Genomic DNA, 27,794 nt, shown 5'->3' on the forward strand with positions numbered 1-27,794 from the left:
AACTGCTTATCTGTGATGACTGAAGCTTCCCCGCTCTGAACATGTCTCTGTGAAACTGGGAAAGAGTCAACCCACTTGAGATGAACGTGAGATAAGATTGTCTGGGTGCTTTCTCAGACTAGTGGGAGGAAAACAGATACTGGAAGAGAACTGATACTGGACAGAAAGAATCCACAGAGAAAGCCAACCCAGCAGCTGTGCTGAAAATCAACTCTGCGTGTAGCCAATGAGCGTTAATTCCTTTGTTTGCTAAAATGTAGAAAGAGTGAAAAGTTTTGAACACCTTGGGAACCACATCAGCAAGAAGACCAGGGTGAAGAGAGATGCAACAGGATGCTTTCTGGATCCAGGTGTGGTGATAGCTTTTTCTTAAATTGTCTTGCTCTTTCTCTCCCTCTGGCCCTCCTTTTCTTTTTCTTTCCTATTCTTCCTCCTCTTTCCTATTTCTGTCTATCTATTTCACACTGACTGTTAAATAAAATCCATACTATTGACTTTGGCACATGGTGTTGTCTGCATCTTAATTCAGGTAGAGGCGTCTGTCAGTAATTGGATCATAACAGATGTGCTGACACAACAGATTGCTGCTGTGAGAGGGTGAGAGGTGCAGCTGATCCTTGGCCCAGGGACTGGCACTGGAGAAGGCAGGTGCAGCTCTTATCTTCCCTGGAGTGTTTGTGCATTGGTGTTACATTCCACCCCTATGTGGAAGGGAGCAAACAAGATTTGTAGATGTTCACAGGTGAAAAAGAATGGCAAAAATCAAAAGGGTCCAAAAAAACCTTACAAGTATTTATTAACAAACTACACACTCAGCATGGCAATTGGTGTGTGTTTTGCCACTATCTTCTCATAGTAAGAGAAACAAAGAATAAAAGAATAGAGGGAAGAAGGGAAAAAGAAATCAGGTAGGAGAGGAAAGAAGTTCATGGTCCTTGGTCCAGCATTGATCCAGCCAACAGGTGTCCAGGGTCCTGAGAGGATGCCACCCAGCCTCTGTGGCGGTACATTTTTACAGGTAAGTTTTCCCCATTACGGGATTAGGTTCCTCACTCTTCATACAAATGAGTTAGCATGTGCAGCCCAGTATTCTGGACCTTTCTGGAAATGGGCGGGGGGGGGGGGGGGGGCTTTGTGGGCTTTTTGGTGGTCTTGATTCTCCCTCTATTGGTCTTGCTTGCTCCTTAACCCCACTCCTACACTTAAGTTGTCCTTTATGTTGTGTGGTCACCGTGGACTGGAACAGGAAATTCAGCTCCAGAATGGTGCTGCGTTACCTTCGTATGTGCCCTTTCCAGGAACATCCTGTTATAACTTGGCTGCTTGATGGCTGTTGGTGTTCAGGGCATAGCAATGTGTTAACTCTTTACTGCCTAGGTTTCTACATTGGTAAAAAAACCCCGTTACCATCTGATAGGGACAAAAATCATCCTTAGGGCAGAGAAGGGCTTCACATTCTTAATGACAGGGCAACATCTGCACCCTTTTTCCCCCTTTCTCTTGTTTTCCTAGTGTTGTGTTTCTGGCGCTTGTTGTTATTACAGACTTAAGGTGCCAGATGCTACTTTTCCACTGTAGATATATTAATATCTGTAGGGAAGGCATTGATCTGTACAAAAGGGAGTGTGAAGCCAAATTCTTCCTAGATGAGGGTGAAGGGTTCCCTGAGTTGAGGGCTGCTTGGGCAATGATCAAGCCAGTAGGATTTTATAAGATTTGGATGGAGAATATTCTCAGAGCAGAAAATACAGTCTGTTGGGTTTTTATTTATTTATTTATTTATTTATTTATATATTTTTGGCTTACAATTTAAAATTTAATTCAGTTTAATGAAATTCAAATTAATATAACTCAGAAGGAACGGGTTGTGGTCCACTATAGCCTGAACTGCTGGTGGTCCATTCTGCCGTTCAAAATAATTTTTTCTTTAGGTACCGCAAGATATCCTTCAGCAGATTAAAGAATTGCAGCAGCTTTTCAGGTGGGAATGGACAGGGTTGTGTTGGTCTTGGATTTACTGTCTGCAGGGGGGCTGCGGTATAGGTTGGCGCTGGTGCTGGTGCTGGAGTAACTGCTGGTGCTGGCCTTTTTCCCATTGTGGTCCAGATCCAGTTGTAATAGTACTGAGTGGAGCTGGAGACTGCAGGCCGTTTAGGTCTGGCACAGCCTACTCCCCAGCTGGTCACACCGATTTGCCAGAAAAAGCCAGCACGCTTATCTTGGCAGACAAGAGGCCCTCCACTGTCACCCTGAAGCAGAACAGAGAGGATTAAGGTGCTTTTGCATGCCCCTGTCAGAAGTTAGTTGGCTCTTTTACTCTCCCAGCCCCTGCCAGAACTGGATTCCTGGCAGAGCAAGGCTCTGTTCAAGTTCTGGGACCTGCAGAACCTTGACACCCTTGGGAGCAGGTGGGGGCCTGTAAGGTGAGACTCTCTGTCTCCCCTGCATGTGGATGGTTCAGGGTTGGCATCTGGACCTCAGTGAGCAAGGACACACAGATGGGAAAGGGGGTGGAAGCTCCAGCAGTGGTGCCGAGCTGGGGCTTTGAGAGCAACTGACCAGGGAAAGCAGATGCTGGGCTGTGCTTGGGTGGTGTGATGGGGCTGCCCACACTGCTGGGGGCTGGGGCTCTCATAGCACGCTCCTACCTGGCAGGTGCCAACACCGCCTTGCCCAGCACACACGTGGAAGTCATGGATGTTCCCTTGCAGCCACTCGCTACTGTTGCAGAGCTGCTTATCGACAACTTGGACCTTGGCCTGCTGCAGGACATCTCTACCTGATGCTGTGAGCAGGGAAAGGAATGAGTTCCCAGCAGCTCCTTGCCTATTCTTCTGGCCTGTCTCTGTGTTGAAGTTCTTCCCTAGGGCTTAGCTCTGCCTCTAGAGAGCTGCTGGATTGCTGTGTCCCTGCCCAATGCTGTCTGGCATTGGGCAGCAGGCCAGACCCATCTCTCCAGAGGCACATGTCCCATAGCCCAACTATCATTTTGCCTCTGCTGTCAGGAAGCCCCAGCCATCCCTCCCTTGTGTGTCAGCCTTGCCCTCAGGGCACAGGTCCTTTGTGGGAACTCACATTTGACAATTCTGTCTCCCCAGCCAGCAACGTAACAGTTTTTCAGCTCCGATACTTTCACCAAAGGACCAGGCAGGCAGGCAGTCTGAATGGAAGACCTACACCGGACTGGCCGGTCCAATTCCAGCAAGGCGATGTCGTTATACCCGAGTTCAGGAGTGTATTTCTCGTGAACGATCAGCCGCTTAATCCAGCGCACTTCCACACCAGGGCCTGACTGGCCCAACGAGGTGGCCCCAAGCACGATGGCCCACTCGCTGAGGGGACTGGAAGGCAGATGGAGAGAGGGGTGAGAGGGAGTAGAATCATGTGCTGTGACAGACCAGCACTTCCCTGCCTTCTGCTTCCTGAGGCAGCAGAGAGGAAAACAGGACTACAGAGAGTGAAAGTAGACTCAAGATAAGTTAAGCTGGAGGCTGCTAGGAAGCAGTGGCATGAGCCCAGTCTTCTCCCTGAGCAGTCTCTCAGCTGGGCCCTGCAATGTCAAGGCACTAGGCACACTGCAAGGAAACGGGATGGGGAGAGCATGCACTGGTGGTATGGGGATATCCCTGTACCTAGGTCCTCCTTACTTTGTGATGTTGAGAAAGCAGTGGGCAGCTGTGAGGAGCCACTGCGCACTGACAAGGGTCCCTCCGCAGACATGCACAGATACCGGTGGGTTCCAGTAGCGACGGACACTGGCGATGCCTGCCCAGGCTCCAGTCCCTGGCATGACATCTGTGCCACCCACCACACGTGTTGAGCCGAAGGTAGCACCCATGGGCCGGAGCCCACAGGTCTGTCTGTAAGCAGAAGGTCATTACTGTCCTGTGAGAAGGCTTCCACAAGGCTTTGGTTGCAAAGCCAGCAGGGACAGGAAACTGCCTGGGGTGTGCATATGTCGGCCTGTTTCTGCTTGAGCCCCGTAGACAAGTGGTGCCAGCCACCTGGGTACTGGTGATGAACTGAGACTCCTGCCTAGGGCTTTGGAAACTGGTATGGATACAGGCGGCAAGTGGGCATCCTCAGGGAACCCCCTAAGCCTTAGCCTGGCTCCCCTCAGGTCAAGCCTGGGGCTACTTACCCACAGGTGCCATGTGCAGGCCTGCACAGAGCCAGAAGGATGAGGATGTACAGCAAAATCATTGTGGTCAGACACAGAAGTCAGCTGCAAGGAGAGAAGGCCTGTCACCTTCAGTGCAGCTGCCAACGTAGTGCCCACAGAATCTGCACTGCCACAGTGCCCTTGCTCCTGGAGCTGATGTCACAGAGGGACTGGTTCCATGTTCTGGGCATGGTGTTGGCCTCTGTAGGTGGGGGGAAGGGCAACACAGAACCACAGAAAGGTCTGGACTGGAAAGTACCTTAAGGATCGACTAGTTTCAAACCCCAGCCATGCACATGGATGCCTTCCACTACACCAGGTGGCTGAGAGTCCCACCCAAGCTGGCCTCAAATGGTCACAGGAATGGGGCATCCACAGCTTCTCTGGGCAGGCAACCTGTGCCAGTACTTTGACAATGATACAAGATTTTACTTGTCATCAAAAAATCCTACAGAATTTGCAGCAACAACAATTAAAAGCAACACACATTCTGATTTTTAAAAACAATTTGCGAAATTGTTTTCACTTGCTTTGCTTGAGACAGAAAAACCAACTAAACAAATGTAACTCAAGGCCTTAAAAAAAAGTCTCAATGCCTAAGCTCTTTTGGTGTTGTTTAGAAACTGACTATGACGAATTCTAATTCAAAGTCATGTTCCTTCAAGAAGCCAGAGCCCCTTTACAGTTGAGCCTGTTTATTTAGTCGTTTCCACTGGACTGCTGAACAGCTTACCCCTATTTCGAGAGGTACAGCAGAGGCTGTGCATTGGACTGCCATTTCAGTTACTGCCAATAAGTTCCTCTCTTTGATTACCACATTCCAGTTTTCTTAGCTTTCCTTTGATGAAGTTCAGGGAAGACCAGTGAGAGAGAAGGTTCCTGCCAAGATATCCAGAGTCCAGTTTCAAGTTCCCTAGTGTGCTGTACAGCACATACACAGATGGATCATGTGTCAGAAGCCTAAGACACTGCACTTCCAGCTGCTGTCCCCAAGAGCTGGAAGCCCCTAGGACCTGTCTTCCCTTAGTCCACTACACCCTTGCCGTCCTCTTCAAGTGGGCAGTTCCAGCCCTTTGGAGGGACCTTTTCCCTTTGGGCTTGACTTGCCTGCCCACAGCTGCATTTTGCAAATTCCAGCTCAGGGAGGCCTTGGCTCACACAGCAGAATGAGGGGGACTGCACACATGGCTATCTGTGAAAATAGGCCACTTTATTTCTACAGCAACATGAACTTTGCCAGCAAAGGCAGTCTGCCTTGCACCAGGTCTTAAGACATTTCAGTCTTCATCAATTCCCAATACACTCAAAAAAAGGAGAATTATATTTAAGCATTTCTCATGGAAGGAGGAATTGACTCCAGTACAACTTAATAATAGGACTGGAGACTCCCTAACAGAAAAACAATTTTAAAACCTCTACAACTGACATAACAAAAGTATGCATATGCGATAAATGGTAAAATGAAAAAAAAACTTCCCAAATTTTCCAGATTTTCTTGGTACACTTTCCTGTCTAAAACTCAGCTCTATGTTATTGCTTCATAGTTGTCATTAAAACATTTTAATAGAATAGTGAACATTTTTAGAATTCCAGAGCAGAAATGAAAAGGAAGATGGGATCCTCTTCCGCAGTTTTGATTTTAAAGTTTTAAAGACTCGATACTGTGACCAGGAATGAAATAAAACACAAGTGAGGGGACAGCAGAGATAGAAAGGTGGAAGTTTACTATTGACTTCTAATTTAATTTAAGAAGTGACTAGGAAGAGAAAGATGGCATATATACATACACACACATACATACACACACACATATACATACACAAAAATATTCAAAGATGGAAATAGTATTTCTGTACAATTTGAAAGATTTAAAGTAAAGGAGGAATCAAAGTAATAACACATAACAGTATAAAAACTCCAAGAATATACTTAATTGCAATTCTCATTCCATAATTTAACAGTTCTAAATCTGCTTGCATGAATCCACAGAAGATACACTGGTAGTGAAATGAAAAGATAAAAAAGTATGTTTACTCTTGCATGTAGTGTATATATATATATACATATATATATATATATATATATATATAACTCCAAAATGGCTTTTTTTCATCACTTCTGAAAGACACAGGTTGCACTGCAGGTATTCCATCTTTATAGTGTTGCACATTAGCGTTTTAGCTCCTATTCTTCAAAAGATATTGAGGATCTGTCTCACAAGATGTTTTACAATAGTAGAAAAACAAATCATTAAAATGTAAATTAGAAGCTTTCCTAAAACTAATGCCATAGAGAATAAGCAATGATGACAGATTACACTGTGATTTGCAAGTTATCAGGCAATGAAAGACCAGAAGCTTACAAAAAATGCAGTGACTGACTAATCTATCAACTGCAAATCCTCTGCAACAAGTGGTGAAATTGAAAGGCAGTAGTCAAGAGCACAAATCAGTATCAGTCTAACAGATGAACTAGCCTGAAAAAAATACAGTTCTGTGCAGCTGGTCAGAGACCAATAATACCACAAAATCAGTTATAGTTCGACAATTAATGATGAGATTCTCAAAACTATCTGATAAATTCAGAGTACAAGTACCAAAGTCACACCACTGTTTCTGGAAATCCCACCTCTAAAACACTTGGTTTTGCTATCTGTTTTTTCTTTTCTGTATTACCATTCAGCCACTTTTATATATCAAATTGTATACGATTAGCATAAGATTTTTTTTAACATGTAATTTCTAAAGAACACCATGAAAATAAAAAAATCCAAACTTAAATCAAATTGGAATTGTATTTATTTTGCCTCTTGAACTCGATAACATTCACTTCTGCTTACATATCTGAAATATAATTCTGTTTCACAACAGCTTCTATATCTACAAATGTGGAAACCACATACAGTTTTGCATTAAGAAAAAATCTACTGCTCAGTGAGCAGTTTGCAAAGAAGTAACAGCTCATGGTAACTCTTTCTTACCTGTATTAACCCACTTACCTGTATTAACGCACCAGTATTAACCCACTGCCAAGAAACGATAACACAACTCCAAAGGAAAGGGCTTAAGTTTCAAATATAAAATTATATTTAATCATTTGTGCAGATGTTTAGTCTATAGATGAAAACAGTTTCAGGGTAAATACTTACATATTGCTGAAAATGCTTCAAGGAAAATAAAAATTTATCTGAGACATGCCCTGAGCTATCTAGATTCCTTGATAGTGCAATGCTGCAGTGATGCCTGGTTTCACCCTGGCTTTTGCAAATGAAACACAGTAACTGCTCACAGAGCTCCTAAATGGCTGACACAGCACAGTATTATATGCACTACAGCAGTTCTTGTAGCTTTGCCAAGTTTCTCTCCATCCACTGGATATTGAGCTGAATTGTGTCAATTGCCGCTTTTACGCAATGCAGTTGAGAACTCTCCTCTGATTTTGACTCAAAAAATGACTTGACCTGCATAGCAAGAATAAAGAAAGAAAAAGAAAATCTTAATTAAAATCAACATTAGCCAGAAAAATAGGTTCAGCAGCAAAGGTTATACACACGTTGCAGGAAATCCGTTTTTGAGAACTGTTTGTATCTACGCAGTAAACAAACCTCTCCAAGGAGTTCCCAAAATGCAAGGAAAGCATTTCCATGGATACAGCAGCAATAACTCATTTGGTTTCAATATGTCATTTCACCAATAAACAGACACTCATTTACCATATCACAAAGCCTACAGAGGATGCAGAGCTCTGGAAAAGGAGTCCTATTCTGTGACAAAGAATTGGTTGTTGCAAGCAATCCTCTTCAGCATTCTGGAACAGCCCCCACACCCAATCATCTTTATAACTGTCAATGGTAACACTTAAAATATTATAAACGAAACCATTAACACCTATCTCTACCAAATTATATGAATGAAAACATTAGACTAAACCGTAAAGAAGCCTTTTTAGGGAAGACAACAGAGCTTTCTAAAAGCTAGTAAACAACTCCTGGCTGATACTCAACTTCCACAATAACTCTTCGGGATTGATGACAGAAAAAAAAACAGCAAAAAGCAATCTTTATGGCACAGTATCACATTTCAGAGATGCAGAACATGTATCTCATTTACAAAATCTAGAACAAAATTACATATAAATCAAGTCATTATTTTGTGAGACTGTGTGTTCCAGTGTACAGGAAAACACAAACAATATAAACCAGTAACTGGGTTCAACTCTGTAATGCAACTCTGTCACAGACTCAGTATATAATCTCCCAGTGTCTATGCAAATATTTGCCATGTGTGAAACAGAGAAAGCAACTGATACATATACTCTCAACAGGGTGTCAAGGATATAAATAACACGTGAACATGTATTTTCCTCATCCTTCAACTAAACGAAAACAACACTGGCACTAGAAAATACCCCTTTCCGGTAGATAGTGCCACCAACCTCAAGCAGATGTGCCTTCGTTGCAAACTGAGAAGTTGACCAGGTAATGATATTCTGAATAGTATAGGAGCCTAGGTGAAACCTGTAAGACAAACAAATAATTTTCAGCTAGGAGACACTTTAAGATGCAGTTTTGGTGTATGTATCATTCTTTTCTACTATTGCTACTTTTTTGTTTAGTAGTTCAAAAATATTAAAAGCACTTAAATGCAATACCTTACATTATAATTACATCCCTTATTTTTCTAAAGAAATATATGTTCTTAGAAATCCAAGCCTCTGGCTCCCTATTCCCTCTAAAATGTAACATTAAAGAGAAAAGCCATGGAAAATTTTCAAACTATCACAGATCAAACAGTAAAGAACTGAGGACACCACACAGTGAATATCAAGATCTGTATTTGTGGTACCTATGTGTTCTAAAGCTCTACCAGAATTGAATTTGCAACCAAGTTTTCTTTCAAGTGAGGTAACTCTGTAATACTGGTTTATGAAGAGCTTGCTAGAGCAGAAGTTTTCATAGAGGAGAAACTTCTAAAGCAGCATGAAACTATTTAAAATCAAAACTGGGATTTAGAAACAGAGATTTCTAGTACTGCTGGCTTTTTGAAGACTTGGGGGGCCAGCTTTCCTGCTGGATACCCTTCAAGGACAGTGAAAGATAACATATTTCTGAAGCAAGTGTATATTTTGGTTACTTGGTTTTAGGAGTGCTGTGGCAATTCAGAAAATATAAATGCTGAATTATTTCCCTGGATGTCCTTTTGAAACCATTTGATTCACATCAATATCTTGCAACTGAACCAATCATCTTAGAGACAGCAACCTTTCAAGAGAAATTAAGATCAAGATTGTTTAGAATTACTCTGGGGCTCTAGGACACTTGTTCAGAGTTCAAATTTTATGTAGTAAGTTGTATTTGTAAACTCTAATTTTAAAACATGATTTAGAATTTTAATATGGATCTTATATGAACGCCCCTATTTATTGTCTTGTTTGAAACAAAGAAACAGGTGCTTTTGCCACTGTGAGTTTGAAAGTTTCAGCTGCATCAAAAGCCTTACTTTCGTGTAAGCTTTTCCCAGTTTTCTTTGACGAAGTCCCAGGCCAGCAAATACCCAGGCAAACTCTGGCTAACGGTTGCTATGATATGTGAAAGCTCCTGTGACCTGATGATTTCTCCTTCAAGACTGTTCTGCATTAGCCTAGGAGACAAAGCATATGCAAAGAGACAGGAAAAAAACATCATTCATATGTTCACATGGGTTTCCTGACAGTCCTCAATTAGATGGAAAAGATGATATAATACATCAAGCAAGCAAATTCTGGCACATGGAAGAAATCAATGTTACATTTTATTACAACAACTGTGTTTACTTAGCTTTAATTTCCAGAAGTCAGAATGACCTTAGCTCTAATCCAGGTACCTAAATTTTTACTGGCGTTGGAAAAGATCAAGTAAATTCTAATAACTTGTAAAAGAAAAACAACAGATTGAAGATGTAAGAGATGGAAGTTGAAGACTAAATTAGCAGGACAAGTTTGTGTTCTCCATGAAGTATTAAGATTTAGTCTACAGAGAGGAACATAATGTAAAGTCAAATTTTCACCCAAAGAAAGAAATGAAAAAAAGAAGAGGAAGAAAACCCAAACAAAAATTATACTTCAACTAGTTATTATTTTGATTATATATATCAATCTTTTAAGATTCTATAGACCAGCTTACAATTTTGCTATCTGCACTGCAAAATCTGAAACTGTGTTACCAGTAGTGCAAAAGCCTGTAAGTTCAATTATTTTCTCTTTATGCATATCCAGAATTTGGTTTTTTGTGCTGCTCTGTTACGTAAGTTATTTTTAAGTGAAAAATATAAGGTTCTTTGTGTGTATGGAAGCCTGTGCAAAACATTTGGATGGATTTTCTTTAGCAATCAGAAATTTTTTCAGCAATAGAAAAAAGGAAATGCGCTTTTCCAAGAAGATTTTATCACTTGTAATTTACACAGCATACAACTTCTCAATTCCTTCATACCAGATCAGCTTTCTGGCATCTTCTGTGCTGGCCAAGGCTTCAATCATTTTGCTCTTCTCTGCTTCGGAAACTGAAGAGAAATACATCTTCAGGAGGAATTCCCAGCCATCATCGGACTTGGCTCCAACTGCAAATATGGCTTTCATAACATCACTAGACAGACTACAAGGAAAAACAAAAACAACAAAACAAATAAACATAACGGGGTACAAAAATGCTCACCTGACGAAATAAGAAAGAACTCACAAAATTAAAATATTCACTTGAAGGAGATGCCTCTCTTTGGAGCAATTTGATTCTATAGCAATTGTTAAAATTTGGCATTACTGAACTCATGCCAATCTAATACTTTCAGTCACTAGGAAAAAGCAAATCATTTAGCCACATGAAAACAAAGTACATTATAGACAAAACTGAGAATTTTCTATGGCTCAAAATGCACATGAATCCACAGCAGAATGAGTGCTGCTTGATAAAAACATGTGCTTTGGCTTTGCCACTAAGTAATCTTTTTTCAGCATGCAGCTCAGGGAATTCAGATGAAAAAAAAATTAAGGCTGGTTTTGCAGTTAAACTAAATGAGACTGGAGACAAAGCCTAGCAGAGTCATCCTCTCATTGTGAAACAGCAATTACCTCTACACATGGAACAGTTAAAGACAGAATCACATTCTTTATCAATACCAAGTCGGTGGTGGTGGTGTGGTGGTTTTTTTTTTTTGGGTTTTTTTTGGTTTTTTTTTTTGATTGTTCTGTTTGCTGTTGGGGGGATTTTCCCAAGTACAATGGTGGCAATGTAACAGGAAAGCAGATGGGTAAAAGAAGTGGAAGCTCAGTTTCTGTGGTACCTTATTGTTCCATTAGACTTCATCCATGTCTCAAACATCTTAGCAGCAGTTGTTCTACAGTCTCCTATATCATGGGTGCAGGCAAAAGCCAGCAGTGTTGACCGGAGCTCTCGTTCAGACAAGGTCCCATCATCTGTCCAGTGCTGTTGATCCATTTTATCTCCAAGCAAGTGCTCTATCCTATGCTAAAGGAGGAAAAAGTTACTAGCAATAGCTAGTAATCCTTCCAAGAGGATTTTCTATATATAAAATTAGTTTAAAGTAAGAAAAATAAATAAAAGGTTGAGCTTTCAAACTATAGAAGCTAAACACAGTAGTTTTTCATCTATTTATTCTAACTTACACATCCTATTTCTTAACTGCAGAAAAAAGTATTAGATACCACATAAATCTGAAAGGTGGGCCAGGTTACATCTTAAACTGCACATGGAAACTGAAGACCCCTCTTTGAGTCATGCCTCAAACTTGTTTGTAATCAGCTTACAATCACAAAGTACTGTAACTTCTGTATGTTTAACTGCTTTTAACTTCACCAAGTCACAGTAAATACACCTTCATTTAGCACAAAGATATCACTTTTGTATGTCTATAGGCTGAACACCCTTCAGTTTTATAGTTCCGTAGCTTGCCAAAACCACAGCAGGATGCCTGATCAGCTATCATATCTCAGCTGAAAATTCTGAACTTAAATAAAACTGCATAGGCACTGCATTGCAAACCAGAGCTTGGGCTGTTTATAGCAGACACATAACAACTTTGGGTAAATTAAAATACTGCTTTTTTTTCCTTATGTTTCCTTAAGCACTCACTAGTTATCCTTTCCTAGCATAAAGAAAAACCATGTTATTTTATCTAATCATTTAATAGTTTCCTTATAGACTAAATCCCTTTACTGATTTACACTGCGAAGCAGCAAAGGTCATTTTAAACCAGTAGATGATTATGGAGAAGAAACTCTATAATAAGAAGGTAAACACAGAAGTGAAAGACATATGCTCATCAAGAACTGAACCTACAATATTGATTTCACTGTCAAGTCTTTGTATTACTAGTACTACTCTATTACACAACTGGCACAGGACAATGACAACCATCCTTGTGTTTCTATTTCTACAGAAAACAGTTCCGTTTTTTTCTCGTCTCTCTATAAAGCAATTCGATCTACGATCTCTAGCCACTCTAACTTTTGAAAATAACTTTCCTGCGCAAGAAAAGTACATGGAATCTGTTTAATTACATATTTCTACTGACCTGTATGGCACTTTAAGATAGCCCCAGACACCACTGCACCACACTCCCTACAAAACATTTTGGGGCATATGGGTATGGTATGGAAACAGGGAAAGGAGAGGGGAAGAAGCTGGTCCAAAAAATGTAGCATTTTGGTAAGAGACCATTAGAAAAAGCTGGCAAGACTGGCAACTCTCTAGAGTCCCCATCAAACTTAGTGAATTTAATGAATATGTTCAGCAGTCAACATGTAAAAAGAGAATGTCACTATAAAGAACATTATAGCTAATTATTTAAAATTATAATTTATGAAAACTAAGACATACCATGACTCGTGCTGCCAGCTGTTGTTCACCCTTTTTGTCTAAAAGGCTGTATATAAGACTCAGCTGAAACAAAGCTTGAGTAAGTGGTGCAGTGCTGTTCTCTTTGTTGAGGTAATCAATCAACTCAAAGGCCTTTTCCAGAGACTCTCTTCCTAGACTAGGGGTCAAATAACACAAACATTACAATAGACTACAAAACAAAGGCACTCTCTGAAACAAATCAGAAGTGATGCTTTCCATTACACTAACAGAGAGATAAGTGAATAGAGGGGATGACATAAGAAACAATTTACATGTAGAAATTTTCATATTTTAACTTCAGCAAGATTACAACAAAGCAACAATGGCCACTAACATGCCCCCAGTTAATAAAAATTGAAAATGGGTAAGGAAGTATAGCAAGGATGACTGAAAATATTTATCATAAATAAGGGTACTCAGATAGAATAGCAGTTTCTGAAGAGACGATCTATAAAGTTCCACCTCGCCTGCTTCTGATTGTGGTGGTGAAACACGTGAGAGGGCACCAGCAAAAATTTAAGAGGGAAATAGCTTACTTTTCTACAGTGGAGCACTAGAGTACAGGAAAACAGCAGGCAGATTACTGGGCACTAAATAAAACAGGGTCTTCCAGAAATGGAAACTATCATGTGGCTCTCTGTGATCCAAACAAATAGATGATGCTATAAAGAAGAGGGAAATAACATCTAGAGCATCAGTGAACTGTTGCCCTGATTTTGAAAAGTGTTAAGTTTTCTTTTATAGCTCTTTGGAAAGTTTTAAAGTTCTCATAAAACTTCTTTAGCCTTCTGATAATGTTTATATATTTGAGAGTCAGAGTTCCCACAAAATTTCATGTATAAATAGAATAGTTTACATATTTCTCTGTGGGTGGAGAGAAATGATTGATTGATCTTTGGACCAGTATGGCTGGAGAGGTGGTAATTCCATCCTCCAATCCACAGTCACCTTTGGAATTATATAAATATCAGATGTTTGAATAAAACTTGCTCTTTTTCTCTTTTGAACTTACCAAGTTTCTGTGTACTCATTTTGTGTCCAATAGTGACAGTGAACAGTTCCAACAAGGCTATTGAAGACTGAATTAAACTTCCTCTAAAGCAGCTGTCTCTAGAAACTAAATCTGATCTTCTCAGACTTGGAAAAAACTTGAAACACATATTAAATATCTTTCCCAGTACAGAAGTCTTACCGTGCAAGGTTGAAGATACTGTTGATCAAATTTGCTCTGTCTTTAGGACTCAGAGCAGTGTGGTTTTTTTTCAAGAGATCAATCAGTGTTTTCCAGTCTTCAGCATAGTGTACTATGTAATAGCCATTCATGTCCACATTGAATTTTATCCATTCCACCTCTTCTGGAAGTTCAATGACAGCTAGTGGACAGACAATATGTTATCAGCTGAAACAAACATTTAACAACTGTTTGTTCAAATCAAAGTCTACAAAGTAGACTAGTACCAGAGAGACAGTAAATTCTTTCCCACTGCTTCCCCCCACAATGACAAAGGAAAAGTCAGCATGAAGGTTTTGAAAGACAGCTCAAAAAATTCCAGGTGGTACTTCTTCATCCTTCTTCCTACATCTGATTGAATGAACATTAACACAGTCCGCCCCAAGTTGCACAGTAAATTTTTCTCCTTTTGTCCTGTTGTTCTTTCAAACAGCCCCATCTACTGTTCCAAATACAATATTTTTCCACACAATCAAATAAAATAAAGATTTCAGTGAAAAGTTACTTCCTAACATTTCAGCAAACTGGCAGATTGACTTTCACATAACTTGCTCTCTAAAGAACATATGAGAGATTGTGTGTATGCACTGTGATGAAAAGCATGGCTTTTACAAATTTCAACCTTGTGATTCTGTTCCAGTTGCTGTCATGTATTTATACACACAATGCTACAGGGAACCAGCTCTGTGATGATGACAACACCAGCAGTGCTCTGCTCCGGAGCTCTGAAATTACTGTGTACCCTGTATGTCTTCAGCTTCACATCTTACTCAAGGGTGCTCTCAGAAAAATCATGGATCTGTAACCCTAAATTAACTTGCTACAAAAGCTTTTAGTTACATACCTGACTTCTGATCCAGTAAATATGCATTAGTGCAATGGGTGAAGTTGCACCTATTTGTTATGTAAGTGAGAGGAATATGCCACAGGTAACTGCAAAGGAAAACAAATGTTTACTAACATGTTCTATACATATTATCTCCCTTGAATGGTTTGTTTTAATTTAAGCACTTTTGTACACTAATAATACTAGAATCACTGAATGCTGTGTAGAATAATAAAGTACAAATCTCACTTCTATAATCAGAATATGATGAAAGAACACATGAACAGAATGCACAGAAATTGTTTTTTTTAAATCCCATCATGTTGAGAAATGAGTAAATTTTATAGAACAGACTGGATTCAAAAAGACCTTTTAAGGTCATCTCTTTCAGGTCCCCAGCAATGAGCAGGAACATCTTCAACTAGATCGTGTTGCTCAGAGTCCTATTCAACCTGGCCCTGAATGCTTTCAGGGATGGTGCATCGACCACCTCTCTGGGCCACCAGTGCCACTGTTTTACTATCCTTATTGTAAAAACACTATTCCTTATATCTAGTCTAAATCTTCCCTTTTTTATTTTAAAACCATTATTCTTTGTCCTATCACGACAGGACCTGCTAAAAAGTCTGTCCCCCATCTTTCCTTTAAGTACTTGAAAGAATGCAGTAAGGTCTCCCCAGAGCCTTTTGTTCTCCAGGGTGAACAGCCCAAACTGTCTGTCTGTCCTTGTATAGGAGAGGTGTTATGTCCATGATTGTTTTTGTGAACCTACTCTGGACTCACTCCAACAGTTCCATGTCCTTCCTGTGCTGGGACCCCAGAGCTGGATGCAGGGTTCCAGGTGGGCTCTCACCAGAGCAGAGCAGAGGGGCAGAATCCCCTTCCTCCCCTGCTGCCCACGCTGCTTTGAATGCAGCCCAAGATACAGCTGGAATTCTGGGCTGTGAATGCACACTGCTGGCCTGTGTCCAGTACCCTGACTCTTCCCAAGTCCTCCTTTGCAAGGCTGCTCTTGATTTGTTCATCCCCCAGCCTGTGTTGATACCAGAAGCTGGCCTGACCAAGGGCCCACTGCTCAAGCTTACTCAGATTACTCTGGATGGCATCCCTTCCGCCAGGCACACCAACTGCACCACTCAGCTTGGTGTCATCTACAAATTCTCTGCAGGAGCACTTGATCCCACTGTGTACATCACCGATGAAGAACTTAAACTGCACTAGTCCCTAATGGACTCTACTTTTCCTAGTACTTCTTTCCCAGTTCCAGCATGCTAGGTAGCTAGTCCAAAATCATACAGACAGTAAATCTCTGGCTGCATCAGAAGTTCATCCAGTATGATTTTTACCTGAGTCCAACATTGTTTATCTGATCTTTTACAAGTTTTAGCTAAAATTAAAAAGTTATCCAAGTACAAAACTCAAATTCCAAATCATGGCATAGAAACCACAATTCATTGCGTACCACAAAGACTTTCTTAAGTGAACTGGAAGCTGGAAGAACAAATGCTAAGGAGGCTCGTCATGATGATAAGGACTTGGCTATTTAGAGAAAAAACATAAATCTGAGTGGGATGAAGGAAGCTGCACACATAAATCCGATTTTGACAGGGATCTCCTCTATGTATGACTCACATAGAGTGCTCTCTTTCTAAACCTTTCATACATGCCCCAAACTTACATCAACTAGAAACAGAAACTACTTAGCTTAAAAATCCTTCCCTTCTTCTCTTACCTTTCAACCTCACATTGCTTTTCTTTCTCCGCATAACAAAAGTAAAACAGAGCCCTCTAAATTTCTACATTTCAAGAGACAAATTTCTTTCACAGACCTAATTTTCAGCAAGGTGATGCAATGGACTTAGCTCCTGTTAAACTTCAAACAACTGAATAAAACCAGCAAAATATCAAACGAATTCACACTTACATGTTTTTGTTAGAAGACACTGTTGAGGGTCATATGGTAAGTTACATGTGCAGTTAACAAAATTTTAAAACTACCAACTGCCACATCTTTACTTCTCCAGTATTTGCATATGTATTTCCTTTTAGGTTTCGGTACAATAGATATTGCCTCTGTTGCACATTCAGTCATTTGTTGTCATGTAGTAGTGTCATCTTAAAATTTTGAAGCCAAGAAAGCATTGATGCTAGCTTCTCTACCTTCTTGTAGTAAAGCCCAAGTTATACAACTGAATTTTGGAAGTAAGAAGCAGAGGCTTTAAAGCAGAATACATGCATCTGTAACTTCTGTGAAACTTCTGCAGCCTGCCTTTCTTCAGAGTCTTGTTAAACACACAAAACTTTCTCAAATGTAAAGAAACCTTTACTTATAAGATCTGCCTTTTGGTATTGAAAACCAACTCATGATGTCAAGCTTAAAAGCTTCAGGAAAAGGATGCATGAAAGAAATTCAGGTTACAAAGGGTGTCACCAATTTTTACCACTTGCTTCAGTGGAAACACACATGGGCCTTCAGGCAGACACTAGATGTGTGAATTTCTGTGCCGAATTGTCTGCTATTACCTACCTTCAAAGGAAACACTAAAAGGCCTGAATACAAGTCAGAAAGGTGTACAAGCTTTAAGACAGCAGCTTGCTTTTAATGGATAAAAGGTATTAAGAAGGTAATAACCTTGCATCGGATGTCCAATTTTCTGGTTCCACACGATACAAAAATTTCTCTTGTTGTACTGAAATAATCTTGCCCTTTCGGACAACAGTGACTAAAGGAAATCCTTTATGCACAATCCAAGTCTTCATCATTTTTTTTACATCTAGCGTTCCATTAGTAATCTGTAAAAACAATAATAACATAAAAAGCAAATGGAGAACACTTCCTTCTTATGTCACTAAACAAGTAGTTGCACAATTTTGCATCTGTAAACAATCACTTTGACAATAAACTTGCAAATTTCCTCCACTCTCTGGGCCTGGCCATCCAGCCAGCTCTTAACCCAACGAAGAGTCCACCTGCCCAGGCCATGAGCTGCCACCTTTTCCAGGAAAATGTTGTGGGAGACAGTATCAAAGGCTTCGCTGAAGGTCAAGGAGACAACATCCACAGCTTTTCCCTCATCCACCAGGTGGGTCACCTGGTCATAAAAGGAGACTAGGTTGGTCAGGCAGGACTTCTTCTTCCTAAATCCATGCTGGCTGGGTCTGATTCCCTGGTTGTCCTGTATGTGCCCTGTAATGGCACTAAAGATGATCTGCTCCATGACCTGCCTTGGCACTCAGTTCAGACTGATAGACCTGTAGCTCTCAGGACCCTCAGTCCTTCCCCTGTCCTTCCTGCTGTCTGTCTCTCCACCCTCCTTTCCCTGGCCTCTCTGATTCCCACAGCCTTGCTGACACTAGCCCTTACTCTCTTCTATCTGAGCCCTTGCTTTATTGACTGCTTCACACCCATTTTAAAATTAGACACAGCCTAACGCCTTCCTTATAATTTGAGAACTGCCTGTACAGTCTGCTTTTCTAGAATTTCATCACACTTGTTAAAACAAAAGCTACCACAAAGTTACACTAGTTGAGAGTAACCCAAGACCTCTGTGAGGTTGGGTATAGCTATTCCTTGAAAATAAAATTTATCCTGAATTTTATTACTTTCGTTCCAGTCTTAACACACTACCCATGTAATTCTAGACAGGATATGTCCATTCTGGATGGACATGCAGGGCAGTACATACTCACTCACAGTGCTTTCTTGGGATGATATGCGATGTAGCCCAAGAAGCTTCAGTAATCTCCCTATCTATATGAGAGAATTTTGGGATAGGATGAGCAAAAAATTGAGAGTATTTACCTGCAGTCCATTATCCTATTTTTTTAATAAACAAGGAAATAAATGAAACCTATGACACTCTTAGAGAAGTGGAGGGGGAAAAAAAAGGAAAGAACAGTGTCCAAGATGGATACCTCATTCATGGTGTCCCACAGGTCATCACTCTGGGCAGTTCCATAGTTGTGATTATGCAGGTATACCTCAATGCCAGCCTGAAAAACATCCTTAGTGAGATAATGCTTCAGCATCAAAAGAAGTGAAGCCCCCTATAAGGAGAAAAAAAAAGAAAATGAATCAATAAATTGAAGTTACCAAACTTTTTTAAGCCTATGTGTATTATAGCTCTTTCACAGTACAGGAGTAAGTCAGAAACTAGCAGATTTTATTCCAAATAATATCCTTTAAATAATTACCTTTACACTCAGTTTCCTTGGAAAAATATTATTTTACTATTTCATAAACTCCAAATACAGTTACAGAAAAGGCTAATGTAGTTTGAAAATTTTTCCCAGCTGCTTTGGAAAAAAAATATTTTAAAGGCTCAAATTACAATTACAAAATGGACTAGTAGAATTTGACATTTTTTCCAATCAACATGATCTGAAAAATATTGCATTCTTATTGATATGTCTCTGCTGGCTGCCATTTTTCATTATGAATACTCATCTGTATGGTACAGAACTGCACTTGTGAGTCAGTGTTTAACAATCATATGATGTGCACTTATATCAAAAACCTAAAAACACAGGAAAAAACATGAGATACGCTTGGTAGGCTGGAATTGACTGCAGAAGAACAAGTATGTTTTCTTGAGTTTAAATACAGCCATATCTTGCAAAGAAAAAAAAAAAGTAGTAACTGAGTAGTTTTAGTATCAAAGGGGTTGTGAATGTTTCTATGTGAAAGCCACCAATAAGTAAATTGCCTGAAGACTTGCATACTGTAGAAGTGAATGCAGAGGAGCAGTCATAGATCAAGAATAGTTTAAAGGTGCACTTTGTATTTTTGGGAAAGAAACAAGGAGGAGAAGATTTTAGAGAGACAATGCATTGTTCTCATACATTTCAATCTCAGGTTCTGGAATTTGAGTAACATCTTATCTGAAACTGAAGGCTGCCTGGTTATTCACTAGTCACCGAACGTCAGGAATAGCCCTTACTACAGTTTTTAATAATATGGCCACAATCTCCTCTCCTGTATGCACCCATACTTCACCTACAGCTCTGCTCCTTTGTTTTGCCTACTGTCATATCCTTCCAGGTGGATCTTGAACCACCTATGGGTGTTAGGCTTACGGACAGTCTGCAAAACAGTCAGACTAAAAATAATATTGTACAATTATTTCTATTCAAGACAGTACAATGCAGAGGTCACCTACTAATCTGCGTCAGTTGGTAGTCCAATAAAACAAATTATGTTGTACAATTCAGTAACAGACAATCCTTTGCTTATTTGGGACTACACTGCAGTGTCTTCTCATGTGAATTGCCAAGAACTCTACCTAAGCTATAGAGTAGTGGAATACAAGAACTTCAGGCATAAATGAAAAGCTATGTAATGAAATCCTCTGAAACACAGAAAGCAGCTGTGAAAACACTATTTCTGACAAGGTGCAAAAAACCTCTTTTGGTCAGCTCTTAAAGGTGCAGGCTAGTACAATTCTATTCAAAATGTGCATAATTAGTAGCAATGAAGTAATAAAATAATTCTCCAAATATAATGTGATACTAATCGACTGAAACTCCAATCCAGTAACTGAAGAAACTTTTCCATTAAAATTATATAGAGAAGTTTCAATCAAAGACTGTCAACAGTCTTTGACTGATTGAAACTTCTCTATATAGTTAGTTGGCTCTAAAGTTAGTTGGCTACAGACATGATTGTGCCAAATGCATAGCTTCCAGAAGCTCACCAAAAAGGGAATTACTTGAGACAGCACCTCTGAAGCATTAAACAACAGCCATGCCTTTTGATAAAAGGAGAGAATCCAAATTCATTTGGCAACCAAGGTAACCTGAAAATCACACGTATCTGTTCTTGCAGTTGAGAAAGCAAAGTCCAAAATAAATGGAAGCACATCACTACCATAAGTCTATCTGGCATCCCAGACTATTCAAGGATGCCAGACAAAATGTCTTTAATAGTTGAGACTTGCAAAAAGAAGTCAGAGAAAACAAGCCAAGACTGTCATGGGAACTGCATTCCACGGAGCAGAGGAAGATGTAGTATCTGACTATTTTCTAGCAGAAAATAGCTGTCCCCATGATTTGTATTTAGACGAATGTACAAGACAGTGATGGAAAAACATGCCAGCTAATCCAAAATAAACAAACAAAAGGCTTTCCTCTAACACTACCAAAATCTGGTATCTAAATTCTGAGACAATGTGAATAAAAATTTTGCAAATACAGGTATTTCTTCTCTCATGCACTTTTAAATAAGGCACTGAGATGCTTTAATAACATAAGCTTCACACGCAACTCTCACTAGACATTAGAAATAATCACATTTTAGACAACAAGGACAAGCAGTAAAATAATTTGCATTCAAAGGCAAGCTTCCAGTTTAGGATATCTCTAAAATACTGGGGTGGTGTTTTTTTTTTTTTTTTTTTTTTTTTTTTTTAACTAGGAAGAGTATAACATTGAGCTATTACTTTGTTGCTTTGTTTTTACTCTTTTTAAAATCACTTGTTACAGTCTGCTACCAGAAGAATATATGCCTAGCTGGTTATGTTGCTTCATCTATTGGTTCCCCTCCTACAATTATATTTTGTGCTCAAGCGTTCAACAAGATGGTAAGTAAGGCAACAAATACATATACATAATATTTTCCTAATTAAATGCTACATATATGCTCAAAAACATTATTGAGAAATCCTGCATTGTTTGAGTTGGGTGTAAATAACCTCCAAAGGTTTGTCAATACATGCCTATTCACTTGTGATCCACATTCATAGTTTCAATAGCTAATGTATCGCTTTCCAAATATTTTGGAATATTTTTACAGTTACCTTGATATAAGAAAGAGCATCAAACATTTCTTCAATTTGCTCTGAAGACTGAACAGCAGAAGAGACTGGATGTGAAGAATTCAAGGCATCCTTCATCATAGCCTTGAAAATTAAAGTAAGGAAATCTTCATCCTAGAAGAGAAACATTTTTAACTATTTAGGAAGCTGATATTGTACATGTTAAGCAGAAAAGTAAAAGTGGTCTCTCCTTTGCTCCTCCATTGCTATGGGCAGCAAAAGAATTGTCAGGATATTATTTATAAAAGCTACTATCTCCCTGCCACATTTTAGCAGTGGAATCTCATTTTTGAGTTTGCATCATTATACAGACCCTTAAGCCCCTGTCTCAGGCAAGTGTGTCAATGGCACTTGACAAAAATGCACCTTCTAAAGAAGTGTGTGTCAAATTTCATATTAAATTTCACCGCTGTTTTCATTTACAGGAGGCAAGGAATACAAAAATATTACTTTAATGTGCTTTAAGCATGAAGTTTAGAGAAATTATTCATTACAGAAATGTTTGGGAGAATGTAAACAGCACCTTATCTAGTGAATACCAAAATCTCTTACTTTTTTTCTTCTAGAATGAGGATATTTGAATTTAATACACTGGTACCAGAACAAGAAAACGCCAAACACTGAAAAGAAGCTGATCATATCAGTATTTGTCCCTTTCATTTCATCAAGGCAAGCAAACAATTCTCTATACAGTAGAGAGTTAAAAAAACCCCAAAAATTAACAACAACAACCCCAACAATTAACAACAAAACAAATCCACAAAACCCCTCTGTGAAATACAATGCAAATAACTGTTAAAGTTTAAAATGTTAAGGCAATTCTTGAATGGAGAAGTTCTGGGTTATGTCTTTTATTTTCACCAAAACACATTCTGGGACTATCAAACAATGAAATGAGATATTTGTCAAGGCAGCTTGTCAGACAGCTTTTAGAATGAAGTACACAGATGTTAGATGTGTCCTTGTTAAATAAGGACACTACTTTTGTGTCCCACCCTCAGCGCATGTGCACCCAACAAGCAGAATGGCTACATACTTTTGGTGACAATCCAACTGAACAACCAAACTAGGTCAAATGAAGAAGTTTTGAAACATCCAGTGCTGTAAAAGAATTCTACTGGACCAGGTTAGCAACTCAAGTTTCTTAATACTAATAAGAGTGATTTAAGAACTCACAGTTCTTCAGAATGCTGAGAAGAACACTATCTATCAGGCAGGAAACAGTCAGTACAAATCAGGTGTTTAATCCCATGACTAAGGCAAAGCACATGAACACTCCTAGAAGTTGATTTCAGGGCTCAGGTATGTCCTCTCCTTGGAGACATCTCTATCCAGAATACAAAATTATTCTCTCCACTACCCTCTACATTTAATTCCACTAACCTTTGTTTATCTGCCCCTCATTCTCAGTGACAAGAAAGTTTTATAGCAGTAGCTGATATCCTTTCTTTGGAAAAGAGAGGCCAAATTTGAACCCATCACGTTTTCCAGTGTCTGAAAAGCTAGGTCACTTAGTACCTGAGTGAGTTAATGAATAATCATACATTATTATATCAGAAAGATTTTATCCTTCAGCCATGTATGTAAACAGATGTGCCTGTCGGAGCAGTGCTTTGTATTAAGTGTAACTCAATGCTATCAGAATCCTTTGGGATGGACCATTTGATATTTTTATGCTAGGTCTGCTCATTTGTGAAATACAAACTGATTCAGACACAAGCAAGTACCACAATGATTGGAAGACAGAAGTTACTTCATGTAGGGAAAGAAAACAAAGGGAACTTATAACAAAGACTATTTAGTTAGAAAAAAAAAAGACTATTCAGTCAAGGCAGAAGAGATATAACAAAGTTTTTAAAAATGTAGCAGGTGTAACAAGTAGCAGGTGCACAGCATTTTGCAGAAAGAACTATTATATAAGCATTTATCTTTGACAGAAAAGTCTGATGTTGCTATTAGCGAATTGATCACAAATATTATTGGATAGCAATTTTATTACCAATTATACTATTGGTTTTCCAGGCTCACGCTATTCTAACCCAATGGTGGAAATATTATAAAAGCTATGTACACTTTTAATAGACGCCTGTGGTTATACCACAACTGGGGACTGTGTTTCTTTCATATGCTTGCAAATGGCTCCTTGAACCTACATACAATCTCCTTCGGCAATCCTGGACCAGCAGTGCATCCCGACTGTACCAATGGTGAGCCTCAAGGATCACTGAGGACGTCCCTTCATTGCTGACTAAAAAAAATGTTAGCAGTGCGGTCAGGTAATTCTCTCATGAAATGGACAACAATATCTCTAAACTAGAAGCCTTCCATAAAGACTGCTTATTATGTATAGCAAAGGAGCAAAATCTTAAAATTCAGGAAAATAAAGTAATACAACTTCTTCTATGGGAGAAAACTAACTGTTGCTGGTACCCCCGTAAAGGCTCCTATGACCTCAATCACTAGACGCGAGTGGAAGATGCTCTAGACGCACATCAAACACATATGCCTGATATTAACTCAGATGAATTTATAACATGGAAAATTATATACTCTGCATTGCAAGTTTTTCATAATTCCGAAGACATAGTACTCCCAGCTATACATTCTCCCCGCACCCACAGCAATGCTTTCATGTTCTAATTCATTTGTTTTGCATGTGGATGGGACCATTAGGGAGGAAAAAGAAAGCAAACTTGTAGAAAAAAGCTGAAATTCGTAGTCTAAAAGACCATTGCAACAGCTGATAAATATGGCTGCAGCACCATCTACTGACACAAAAGGGCCAAAACAGCCCTTCGTGACTGATCGTGAATTTTCTCTGCTCCCCGACCCAAAAGACTTTTAGATATCTAAAGAAAAACAGCTTTGCTTCAAGGGGGTGTTGAATTGCTTCATCCTTTGCCTGTAGTTTATCAAGGCAATGAGCAACTTTCCTATGAAATGGTTAAAGAACCAAGAAAATCTATGAAAGAGAATGGCTTGCAATCTTTCTCTACCTTTAGACGCCTATAAGCTATTGCAGAGAGCTGTGTTATGTTACCTGCTGACTGGAGAGCTTTATTTAAATCAATTAGGACAGCAGCATAATATTTTTTATGGTGGACAGTTGTACTTCACAGTACAATGGGCTTTGTGAAGATCAAGTGCGGGCTAACATAAGACACTGCTAATGCTGCGATACCAAGGGATCATTTGACAGGGACTGGACATCAGACCATAATAAAAGAACAGTTAGGCATGCCCCCAGAAACATATAACCAAGCAAAGGAGCTGGTTAGAAGAACTTCAAAAAGAGTGATGGATGTTAATAAGACTGAACCTGGCTTCTCTACTATAAGGCAGGGACATCAAGAGCCCTACATTACTTTTATTGATCGTTTGCAAACAGCTGTGACAAGGCAAACTGATTTACCAGATACAGCTGAAGTTTTACTCAAATCCTCAGCTTATGAAAATACTAATCCTGAGTGCTGCAAGGCACTTGACCTGGTTAAACACAAACCTGGTGTTTCCTTACATGACTTTATCATAGCTTGTGCACATGTTGGTACAGAACAAAACCAAGCAGGTTTACTATCAACAGCCTTAGCTCAACAGCTACAGGTTGCTAGGGCAACAGCCAAATGTTTTGACTGTGGAGAAGAAGGTCATGTGAAAAAGTATTGCTCAAAGAATAAATAACAAAGGGAACAAAAACCCTAATAAACCGTGCCCTAGATGCAAGAAAGGTTACCATTGGAGCAGTTAATGCCATTCCAAGTATGACAAAATGGCAAACCTCTGCCACAGCAGGGAAACTCAAAGACGGGTTCAGAATCCTTTGTCTCCCAGCAGAACAGGATCCAGCTGCAGCTCAAGCTCAAGGAACATCAGGGGGACCCCAGGCATCGCTGGGGTGGACTTGGCAGTTTCCACCAAAACCACAATAAATGACACATTGGTTCACCTTATACCTACAGGTTTAAATTGACCGTTTCCTTTTAAATGTCATGCATTGTTACTTGGGAGATCATCATCATCTAAAAGTGGACTTTCTGTTTTACCAGGAATCATCAACTCTGATTCTAGGGGGGAAATAAAAATCATGGCTTGGACTCCTAACCCACGTTGTATTATTCCAGCAAGATCATGCATTGCTCAATCCATCCCACTTCCTATATTGCCAGATGGATACCATCTGTCAATGCTGACAGGGGCACTGGAGGTTTTGGGAGCACAGGCACTCCTCGCGTTTACTGGTCTAAATTTACTTCAGTGCAGCAAGCTTCTCTAGCCTGTGTTTTAGATGGCAAGTCTTCCACAGGATTAAGATACCAGAGCCGACAAAACCATCATCAGTGAATGTGAATGGCCACCAACCTGGCCCTTCACAACACCATCAGCGATGGTCACAGGCACTGGAGGTCAGCAGATGTCACAGGAGGTCAGCAGTCAGCTAAGGAACTCATGGTATATGGGCCAGAAGGGAAACAAGCACAGCTCAAACCACATGTACTTTCTACTACTGCACACTGTGGGGAAGAGATTTGTTATCACAGTGGGGACTGACACTGAAAACAAATTTTTAAAAGGAGCCTCTGATATGCAGCCAAGACTTAAACTCAGGTGGAACATTAACACCCCTCTGTGGGTGGATCAGTGGCCCCTCAGAGGGAACAACTGCAACAGCACAAAAGCTGGTCAAAACAATTGGGTCTGGCAAATATAGCTCCTTCTACAAGCTTGTGGAACACCCCAATAATTGTGATTCCAAAAAAGACTGGCAAATGGAGACTACAAGATATGGCTATCGGTGCATTAATAGCCCTGATCGGCACTCAGAAACCTGGAATTCCTAATCCAGCAATGATCCCTGAAAATTGGGAATTATGAATCATTGCCTTAAAATATTGTTTTTTCACAATTTGCATTACATCCTGATGCTGCACCTCGTTTTGCTTTTTCATTACTATCCTTGAACAACAGTGAACTTATGCAAAGGTATCACTGGGTTGCGTTACCCCAAGGAATGAAAAACAGTCCTACAATATGTCAGTTTGTGGTAGCAAGTGCTTTACAACTGGTGCAACAACAATTTTCAAAGGTTTTGCTGTGTCATGGTATGGATGATATACTGCTAGCAGCACATGACCCTGTAGTACTGCAGAATTGTTCTGCCCTTTTGCGTTTTTCTCTTGATAAATTTGGTCTTTGTATTGCAGCAGACAAGATTCCAACTGTCCCATCATGGAAACACCTAGGGTTTCTATTATTTGAACAAAAAATTGTCCCTCAGCCCATTGTCCTTTGGACCTCTACTAAAACACTAAATGATTTGCAAAAATTATTAGGAACTATTAATTGGCTCAGACCTACCCTTGGTATCTGGTGACACTGAGGAACTGTCACCCTTGTTTAATTTACTTAAGGGAGGCACAGATTTAATATCTCCTCTCCTTGCATGCTGGAATCAGAAGCCTGTGAAGCATTGCAACTCTGAATGAAATTCAGACCTCTTTTATATCCAGACAACAAGCAGAGTTACCACTAAGGCTTTTTCTTATCCTGGCTGAATTCCAACCGTATGTACTAACAGCACAGTGGTGTACACACAACAGTTGTGATGATAGAGTGGGTATTTTTACCTCACACATTTTCAAAAACAGTAAGTACATCGCTTGACATGATTGTTAGACTTGTTTCCACAGGACGAAAATTATGCCAGACCCCAAGTGGGGACAGTCCTTCTCACATCCACATTCCTTTGCCTGCAAATGTTTTTCACTATATATTCCAAGAATTGTTATCTTTACAGGCTGCCCTGAGAGACATTTTGAGAAACATTGTTAATTCTTTGCTGAAAAAGAAACTTTTGCAATCTTTAAAAGATCTTT

At 39.7% G+C, this 27,794-nt stretch overlaps 2 protein-coding genes across 5 annotated transcripts in view; both read right to left on the reverse strand.

Annotated features, from left to right (window-relative positions):
* The window catches only part of GTF2H2 (general transcription factor IIH subunit 2), a 459,966-nt gene that overhangs the window by 131,647 nt on the left and 300,525 nt on the right, over nt 1-27,794 (reverse strand). The window lies entirely within an intron of this gene.
* The window catches only part of LNPEP (leucyl and cystinyl aminopeptidase), a 57,331-nt gene continuing 36,481 nt past the window's right edge, over nt 6,945-27,794 (reverse strand). For all 4 annotated transcript variants that reach the window (XM_068177008.1, XM_068177011.1, XM_068177010.1 and 1 more), the window contains 11 exons: nt 21,904-22,035; nt 19,025-19,156; nt 17,742-17,902; nt 15,128-15,216; nt 14,245-14,425; nt 13,032-13,188; nt 11,476-11,660; nt 10,629-10,790; nt 9,661-9,801; nt 8,597-8,678; nt 6,945-7,622 (listed from right to left, as the gene is read on the reverse strand). In XM_068177008.1, coding sequence (XP_068033109.1) covers nt 7,491-7,622; nt 8,597-8,678; nt 9,661-9,801; nt 10,629-10,790; nt 11,476-11,660; nt 13,032-13,188; nt 14,245-14,425; nt 15,128-15,216; nt 17,742-17,902; nt 19,025-19,156; nt 21,904-22,035 — 1,554 coding nt within the window. In that variant the 3' untranslated portion in view covers nt 6,945-7,490. The remainder of the gene's footprint in view (nt 7,623-8,596; nt 8,679-9,660; nt 9,802-10,628; nt 10,791-11,475; nt 11,661-13,031; nt 13,189-14,244; nt 14,426-15,127; nt 15,217-17,741; nt 17,903-19,024; nt 19,157-21,903; nt 22,036-27,794) is intronic.

This window comes from Anomalospiza imberbis, chromosome Z, assembly GCF_031753505.1.
Source record: "Anomalospiza imberbis isolate Cuckoo-Finch-1a 21T00152 chromosome Z, ASM3175350v1, whole genome shotgun sequence".
In the NCBI taxonomy this organism is placed as follows: Eukaryota; Metazoa; Chordata; class Aves; order Passeriformes; family Viduidae; genus Anomalospiza; species Anomalospiza imberbis.